Source organism: Habropoda laboriosa, unplaced genomic scaffold (genome assembly GCF_001263275.1).
Source record: "Habropoda laboriosa isolate 0110345459 unplaced genomic scaffold, ASM126327v1 scaffold5, whole genome shotgun sequence".
Classification (NCBI taxonomy): domain Eukaryota; kingdom Metazoa; phylum Arthropoda; class Insecta; order Hymenoptera; family Apidae; genus Habropoda; species Habropoda laboriosa.
The window spans coordinates 3,018,258-3,026,643 of NW_017100161.1; the positions used below are offsets into that span (position 1 = coordinate 3,018,258).

Here is an 8,386-nt window from a genome sequence, read left to right on the forward strand (position 1 = left end):
TAAATATGCAAAAAATATGTGATTTAATATATTGTATATACTTTTGTAATAAATAAAATCAATTATTCCAGTAATGTTTGTATATAATGAATCACTTCATATAAAATCTTAATTGAAATTTTACATAAATATAAAATATGTTTAAACTCAGCTTAATACTACAGTATTATGCAGTGCTAAAAATATTTCTTGAATAAATATCATATTACACTTTATTGTAACTAAAATTTATTTAAAACAACAATGTGAAGTATTAATTACATAACACATGTATTAACTGTAATAACTTAAAATTTTAGTCAGAAAACTTTCACTTATATAAATATGTTAATAATGGTTATGCTTAATTACTTTGCTGTGCATTACATATGAATCTTAATACTTAATAGTATTATAAAGCACATTCTCTAGAATTAATTTATGAATAAAAATCAAAGAATGTTCTTTTATATAAGTTGCCATTAAAGTGGAATGTGCTACACACAGTAATTTACCAATAATTTGCAAAGCGTATATTTTCTCATAACTTATTTTTTCTTTTGAATATCAATCAACTGGATTCTGCACTACTATAAGTATAAATTCTTTATCTGGGGCAACCATAATTTCATGTTTCTTACTGCGAATACGTAGGAAAGTAAGATCATTTGTTGGGTCCAAGTCTCTTACTACAGATCTTGCTTTATCTGATAATTGACTTATCAAACCTGCATATTGAACTGTTGTAGTATTATCCAATGTAGACTTGATTGGGATACCTACATAGAATTTTGTTAAATTTTGCATGATTTTGCATTATGTAAAAAGAAACCATGTCAAAATGTAATATACCTTCTGCATTAACTACAATTGTTCCAACTACCCCCTTATGTGATTGAATACGTTTCATAGTTTCTTCCACCTCTTGTGCCTTGAAAAGATATTACGTGAATCCAAGATATCTAAGGTAATTTGTTCCGTAAGAATATAATTAACCATAAACCTACCATTTTTAAAATTTATTAATTTATATATTTTACGTAATAGAATATTAACTGTAAAATATGTAATTATAATTTAGAACTAATTTAATATTGACAAAACGTCACTTGGATCCTGCCGCTTGTTAATCGTTCATATATTTTATAATAACATTGAAGATAGTAACAATCGACGGCAGTTTGTTAGGCTTTACACGCCACCTAGATACGTGACAGTAATGCAGTATATATATAGCGGTACGTTTAAATTACTGGCAACAAAAGAAAAGCAATTTTAAATAATGTACTGTATATGTTGCAGTATAAATAAAAAAATGACGTACTGTTTAAATTTATTCTATTACAAAGTTAAAATATACAAAGTATTTTGCGAGGAATTAAATATGTTTATGTAAACCGAATATTTTAATTATTTCAAACATTTGTAAATATTTAATTTTTAATGATTGTATATACATTTGTAATACAAGTTGTACAAATATTACTTAGTAAACATAAACGATTAAGTTATTAAAGCTTAACATAACGATACAATTAAATCGGTTCCTGGGTATTCAGGAAGATTAAGATTATACTCTTTCTCCAATTTTTTTGGTACAAATCGACCACCTAAGTAGTGATACTTTCCTTGAAACTTTTTAGCACATAATTTTGGTGCTGTTAATGATATAAGCATGTCTGGTTTTATGCCACCTTCTGCAGGTGGTCCATTTTCAACATTCCATCCTGATGGTATATCTACACTACAAATAGGAATACATGTGTTTTCTAATAAACGAATTATAGGAATAAATGTTTCCCTTACAGGTGGTTTAAAACTAAATCCAAATAATGCATCTACAATAAGACCAAACTGTTGGTTTGAAGCAATAGTTTCTACATCATTTTCCAATATGGGAATATCATTTTCAATACATTGATGTAACAAATTTTCATATAAAGTATTGCTTGTTCTTTTAGGGTAGTAAATTTCAGGAAAATATCCAAAATGTTTTAAATGTCTAGCACAAACAAGTCCATCGCCACCATTATTTCCTGGACCACAACAAACTAAAATCTTATGTGTAGAGTTTTTAAATGATGAATAAATGCAGGCAATAGCAATAGCACAACTTTGGCCTGCAAGTTCCATTAGTTGGTCCACGCTGAATTTATATTTGTCAAATAAATCTTTGTCTATATTAATGCTTTCTTCTTGATTCAAATATTTCACCATTGTGGTATATGATGATCTTCCAAAAGAAAAAATAAATTTGTAGCTAGATAAAAAGGGTTTTATATGACCCTTGATATGCGGTATCATTTATTAATTTTGTTACGTACAAATGTAAGAATAATATTATAACCTCTTACTGTATGTTGATTTCTCGTTTTATTAATGTAAGCAAATTGAAACACTAATTATTTTTGTTCAGTAATGCTTTTATATAACTTCATTTAAATATAACACACGTGTTATATTAATTTTAATATATCCCTGGGAATCGTTTTGTAGTTTATATCTCGTAAAATGAACCAATGATACCATAGAATATGGATTCATGTTTTTAAAATTTTGCACTTTTACATTACCAATATATTTTTGTAGGACTTTTTATTTTAAATATAAAATTACGTTTTGTAGATATGTACTATAAAAATTTCTTTATTATTATTCACTATACAAAATAATATTATTACATGAAAATTAACAAATTAATTTTTTGGTCATTTTCTATAAGTATACACAAAACAAATTTCATGTCAATGCTTCAAGTACTGTAAGAAATTGCATTATTTGATAAATTGCCTTTAAAATAGATTAAGAACAACTCTTAATAGAATTTAATTTAAAAAGTATCCCAGCTTTTCTTAGAATGAATGCATATAATTCTTCAATCATACGGCACGGTGTCCATTTGGGATTATAATGACAGTTTTCTACTACTTCAGTATAAGGAACATTTCGAGATATAATATGATATACTGATATAAACTGAACTATAGGTTGTTCCAGAGGAAATCCTGATGGAATTTGTATGTATAGCACAAAATGAAAATTGTCTAGATTTACTAAACTTGATATATAAGTATAGTTTAGAGTATCATATTCTATACAAGATTCGCGTTTTAAAGCTATAAATGTTGCTAAATAGTCTCTTCTTTTTTCAAAGCTTTGGACAATGGAATTCACCTAAAATAAGATTTATTTTATTAGCTTTTGAATTATAAATATGAAACTTAACCAAAATAATTACATACTCTTTCTGCTATGTATTTCTTTATATCTAACACATAATTGATAAGAATTTGACGTGGTGGAAAGTGAGGTAAATGTAATCCACCTGTCCCACCAAGAATTTCTTTTAAAGATTTTGAAAAATGAAGTTGTGGTGTAATACGATCCCAATCTGCTCCAGAAAATGTTACAAGGAGCATTGCTGTATCATTTTTTGACTTGCAAGTACGATTGGGCAACTGTGAAACATCAACAGATAATCTTATTAAAAATCTAGCCTCTGTTGGTTTAGAATTAAATGGTAACAATATCATTTCAACATCTTCTGGGTTCACTTCTGGTGGTCTCATTAGTGTATTATATTCAAACTGTAACCGAATCTGCTTCTCAAGTAACTGTATCTAATTCAAAAGAAAATACTTGAAATTTAATTTATTTTAAGCATTGAATATTTCATAAATAAAAAGTTACAAACCTGATGTTGTTTGTAACATGATAAAAGTTCCACAAGTACATTTAATAATGCATTTTCATCAGTATGATTCCATTTAGCAAGACTAGGTACTTTAGCAGACAGAGTATCTACATCCATATCTGTTAAGAAAGTACTGTCATTAAATATAAAGTCAGGGCCCATTTCAGGACATTGTGAGTCAAAAAACACATTCCAAGTTAAATTTTGTCTAGCATAGGGAATAGATAATTTAAAACGATCTCCCCTTTCTTCTCCACAACTGGATGATATAGAATCTAGCTCAATTGTTGTACAACTTATTCCTTGAAAAAAATCAGAAAGTAAAATAATACTATGACAATCAAATTATCACATTACAATACATTTTATACATAATGATACATACTATTACAACTTACCAAGTTTGTCAGTAAATAATACACGGTTCAAAAGTGGCTGAATATATGAGTCTATGACACACATTGTATATTGCTGATTTAATATTGTAATACCGCTTTAATTAACAAGTTTTACATACTATAGCAAGAAGTGTTATCTTTATTACAATCTTCTAGTACATTGAATTATTAATGCAATTAAATGATATTCCTATGTACTAAATACATAGTAGTGAAGCGTTGTTGGTTGCTTTGTTTTTCGCGTAACTACGTAATCATTTCAATAAAGTTACATGTTGATTATTTCCACATAATTACACTGTGACATTAATAACGGTAAAGCCTAAGATTTATGATTATTAGAATATTAATGTATTATGTAAAAGTATTTAAAAAATTAAACCTTATTCAAAGGAAATGTACTAAATTCAATTCTAGGGATATCATTTGCTGTAGGTTGGTATTTGCTAGTTTTTAAATTTAAAATAAACTTCCGTATAATTGTACAAGTGGAATAAGACTGTAATATAAATATTCATAACAATTTGCAATGATAATTATTATTATTTATTATATCTTAACAAGTAAATTGACATAAATAATACATTTCCGATACACTTAAAACTAATACTCTTCTTCATCTTCCGTGTTAGTAGCATCTTCTTGCACTTCACGATAATCCAATTCTAAAGCTGCTAAATCTTCTCTGGCTTCTGCAAATTCTCCTTCCTCCATACCTTCACCAACAAACCTACCGCAAAACAATTTTTCTTCGTTCACAATAATATAATATACGAACATATATATATCGAACAAACACGTAACAAAATACATCGATTTACCAATGAACAAACGCCCTTTTAGCATACATAAGATCGAATTTGTGATCAATTCTAGCCCATGCTTCAACAATTGCAGTAGTATTACAAAGGCAACATACAGCTCTTTCTACTTTCGCAAGATCACCACCTGGTACCACAGTGGGAGGTTGATAATTTATTCCTACCTGTATAAAACGTAAGTATTAAAATTTTTGATCATATAACTATACTTTTCGTTTCGAAAAACGCTATCTAAATAATTATAAAACGAACCTTAAAACCGGTCGGACACCATTCGACAAATTGAATATGTTTCTGCTTCTTAATTGTTGCAATCGCTGCGTTTACATCTTTAGGAACAACATCTCCTCTGTAAAGCATACATACTGCCATATATTTACCTCTACGTGGATCACAATTTACCATTTGATGATTTGGTTCGAAACACGAATTCGTTATCTCCGCCACTGTAATTCTCTCGTGGCCAGCTTTCTCAGCTGATAAAACAGGGGCGTAAGTTGCCTACAGAGAATTTGAATTATTTATTCTTAAAATATTAGAAATATTTTTGCCACGCTTAAACACAATAAAACGCTACAAAATCATCATATATATACGTAACGTAAATGTTAGTAGTATCACCTTTTTATCAACTTACAAGAGGGAAATGAATACGTGGATAAGGTACTAGATTCGTTTGAAATTCAGTAAGATCAACGTTAAGGGCTCCATCGAATCGTAAACTTGCGGTTATCGAGGAGACAATTTGTCCTATTAAACGATTCAAATTCGTGTACGTCGGTCTATCGATGCTCAAATTCCTTCTGCACAGTTCGTAAATAGCCTGTAAATATAGAATGAATTATCGATAAACCGACGTAATGGATAGAATCATTAAACATCAATGTGTACTTGGTTGTCAACTATGAAGGCTACATCGCAATGTTCTAACGTTGGATGTGTATAAAGAATCGCATTATACGGCTCGACAACTGCAGTTGATACCTGATAAATAATTTCTTTTAACACTAAATACATTTTTATATAGTATACACGAAGATTATCGTGAATTATCGAATGTTTTTACCTGAGGTGCGGGATAAATGCTAAAAGTTAATTTACTTTTTTTAGGATATTCAGCGGTTAATCTTTCCATCAGTAAACTCGAAAATCCCGATCCTGTACCGCCACCGAACGAATGGAAAATCAAGAAACCTTGTAAACCTTTGCATCGTTCGGTAAGTCTGCGGATTCGATCTAAAGTAATATCTACGATTTCTTTTCCTAAAAAGTAAAAACATTTCGATTTTCTTTGTATAGACTTTAGGAATTATGCGAATTACACGTATACCTATTGTGTAATGACCACGTGCATAATTATTCGCGGCATCCTCTTTTCCTGTGATTAACTGTTCCGGATGAAACAGTTGTCTGTATGTACCTGTACGAACTTCATCTAAAATTGTACAATTATTATACTATTAATAAACGTTTAAATAAAAAGACTACATATTGATCAGTGAAATTGAATCTTGAAAACTTTTTTACAGTAACTCGCCTACTACCGTTGGTTCAAGATCAACGAAAACTGCTCTTGGAACATGCTTTCCGGAATCTGTCTCAGAAAAAAATGTATTGAAGGAATCATCTCCGTGACCCACGGTAGTGTCACTAGGCATTTGCCCATCGGGGTGAATTCCATGTTCTAAGCAATACAGTTCCCAGCAAGCGTTACCCATTTGAACGCCCGCTTGTCCAATATGAATGGATATGCATTCCCTCTGTAATGATATGCAAATGGGAAACGTCACGTAGTTTCCATTGTAACGAAAATAGTTATTGTTAAATAATCAGTTGGTTACGTTTGGTAGAAATTATAAAGATAGATTGTTGAACAATAGTAATCAGGAAGCTCGAAAGTGGGAAATATTAAAGAATAGACGAAAGAACTTAAACATAGACGTATATACTTTTTCTTTATACCTTTTTGGCCATTTTCTCTTAGTTTCTCTTAGATTTTACGATAAATTTCTGAAATTATTGCGTTTTGTAAAAAGTACAGATCGTACGATAAAATTTAAATATATTTAATAGCCATTTGTGTCGCATACATTCTTTACATTACTACCAATTGATATTTAATATACGTTTCTTCTTTATTGCACATTTTGAACTATGTAATAGCACACGAGTTTTACTTTAACGTTTAAAGAAAGAGCAATAGAATATTACTCGTTCTTACAAGTAGAATAATACTAGGTTTGAATTGTGTCGATTAAACGACGTCCGATGATCGAAATAGTTGGATCACTTAAACTAAACGTTTCTAAACTAGATTAGCTAAGGCACTCGGCAAACTGTGATTACAAACTGACATGTCGAAATTCCATCGACATAATGCGATCTTATACCTGTCAGCAAATTGCAAAGCATTTTTACCTTGACCTACCGTATCTTCGTTTAATAATTCAATCGTATTCTAAAAAAGAACGTTTCATCGTTATAGCCATAGAAATAGATTTCCCTCCGTGTAGGTATATGTATACACAGGGACATAGAGTGATAGACTTTTCCGGTTCTTTAGATTCTCTAGGTGCATCATACTAAAAATCGATTTTTACAGGTTGACATACTGTAACCATAGTAGCTTGATCGGACATCGTTTCATACGTGACACAATTTCACGATTTGATGATCTCCCTGGCGGGATAAATGGTTAACAATTCGATAGATCATTTTTGTATATACAGGAATATTATTAACTCTGATTACTGTCTATTCTCTAATAACACCAAGGAAATTTATATATGCTACTAATACAAAACTTTGATGATTTCAAAGAATTCGTTGTTGAAATATTTGTTGTTTATTAAAAGACGTTAAATTTCGTTTCTTGCAATTATAGTGTATGTTACAAAATATAAAATTTATAATGCTAATCTTAAAACTTACATCGACGGACTTGATAATTCTCTTAAAAATGATCTAACAATTTTTTAAATAACAATTACGATACACCCGTAATAAATTGTATTTGGAAAATTATGAAAATTTGTTTTACTAAGTTATCGATACTTTGGATACATTTTTTTGAATAAAAACGGAAGATGTTATTTAAATAATGGTATTGCGTGGTAAATGTTTGAATTTAAATTCGATGTTAAAATTTGGTATATGTAAATTAAGAATTGCTTGTTGGGTACTTTGCTATGACAGTTAAAGATCGATCTTTTGATTCTGTAAAATATTCATCCAGCTATAACGTATTTGTTGCGTGAGCTTTAACTTCGTGAAAACTGTCTTGCATATGATTTTGTATCGACAGTTCTCTAATCGGTCGATTAAACTGGGAAGAAGTACAAGGTATTATAATTACACGATATCTTGACTATACACAACGTTAACATTGTATAGTTTTACATTACAATTTGCTAACTGTTATTGCATATAAAAACCGCTGTTTAGAACATCAATTTTTCCAATAATAATATAATTTAATATAATTTTTCACATTA

General features: G+C 29.5%; 4 protein-coding genes across 4 annotated transcripts; all 4 read right to left on the reverse strand.

Moving 5' to 3' along the window:
• Positions 1–546: 546 nt before the first annotated feature.
• On the reverse strand, positions 547–1,007 carry LOC108578363 (dynein light chain roadblock-type 2). Its single transcript, XM_017941684.1, has 3 exons — positions 987–1,007; positions 832–910; positions 547–758 (listed from the first exon to the last, which is right to left on the reverse strand). Exons 1-3 carry the CDS (start codon positions 987–989, stop codon positions 547–549), a joined length of 294 nt encoding a protein of 97 aa, XP_017797173.1. The 5' UTR covers positions 990–1,007.
• Positions 1,008–1,497: 490 nt separating this feature from the next.
• Positions 1,498–2,205, reverse strand: LOC108577513 (NAD(P)H-hydrate epimerase). The gene has a single exon (XM_017940678.1). It carries the CDS (start codon positions 2,194–2,196, stop codon positions 1,498–1,500), a length of 699 nt encoding a protein of 232 aa, XP_017796167.1. The 5' UTR covers positions 2,197–2,205.
• Positions 2,206–2,775: 570 nt separating this feature from the next.
• Positions 2,776–4,308, reverse strand: LOC108577729 (BRCA1-A complex subunit BRE-like). Its single transcript, XM_017940924.1, has 4 exons — positions 4,072–4,308; positions 3,674–3,975; positions 3,222–3,599; positions 2,776–3,153 (listed from the first exon to the last, which is right to left on the reverse strand). The coding sequence occupies exons 1-4, from the start codon at positions 4,133–4,135 to the stop codon at positions 2,782–2,784; spliced, it is 1,116 nt and encodes a 371-aa protein (XP_017796413.1). The 5' UTR covers positions 4,136–4,308; the 3' UTR covers positions 2,776–2,781.
• Positions 4,309–4,674: 366 nt separating this feature from the next.
• LOC108577717 (tubulin alpha-1C chain-like) lies at positions 4,675–6,866 on the reverse strand. The gene is made up of 9 exons (XM_017940912.1): positions 6,855–6,866; positions 6,430–6,652; positions 6,223–6,327; positions 5,959–6,155; positions 5,784–5,876; positions 5,530–5,715; positions 5,145–5,393; positions 4,893–5,056; positions 4,675–4,801 (listed from the first exon to the last, which is right to left on the reverse strand). The coding sequence occupies exons 1-9, from the start codon at positions 6,864–6,866 to the stop codon at positions 4,675–4,677; spliced, it is 1,356 nt and encodes a 451-aa protein (XP_017796401.1).
• Positions 6,867–8,386: the final 1,520 nt, after the last annotated feature.

What these genes read in the sequence shown, in the direction of transcription:
- LOC108577729 (XM_017940924.1), bottom strand. Translation starts at nt 4,135, where the DNA reads ATGTGTGTCATAGACTCATATATTCAGCCACTTTTGAACCGTGTATTA. An exon ending in CATGTTACAAACAACATCAG is followed by an intron (nt 3,600 to 3,673) that starts GTTTGTAACTTT and finishes CTTTTGAATTAG; the next exon opens with ATACAGTTACTTGAGAAGCA. An exon ending in AGAAATACATAGCAGAAAGA is followed by an intron (nt 3,154 to 3,221) that starts GTATGTAATTAT and finishes ATCTTATTTTAG; the next exon opens with GTGAATTCCATTGTCCAAAG.
- LOC108577717 (XM_017940912.1), bottom strand. An exon ending in ACGTGGTCATTACACAATAG is followed by an intron (nt 6,156 to 6,222) that starts GTATACGTGTAA and finishes TTTACTTTTTAG; the next exon opens with GAAAAGAAATCGTAGATATT. An exon ending in AAAAGGGCGTTTGTTCATTG is followed by an intron (nt 4,802 to 4,892) that starts GTAAATCGATGT and finishes GTTTTGCGGTAG; the next exon opens with GTTTGTTGGTGAAGGTATGG.
- LOC108577513 (XM_017940678.1), bottom strand. Translation starts at nt 2,196, where the DNA reads ATGGTGAAATATTTGAATCAAGAAGAAAGCATTAATATAGACAAAGAT.
- LOC108578363 (XM_017941684.1), bottom strand. An exon ending in AATTGTAGTTAATGCAGAAG is followed by an intron (nt 759 to 831) that starts GTATATTACATT and finishes AATTCTATGTAG; the next exon opens with GTATCCCAATCAAGTCTACA.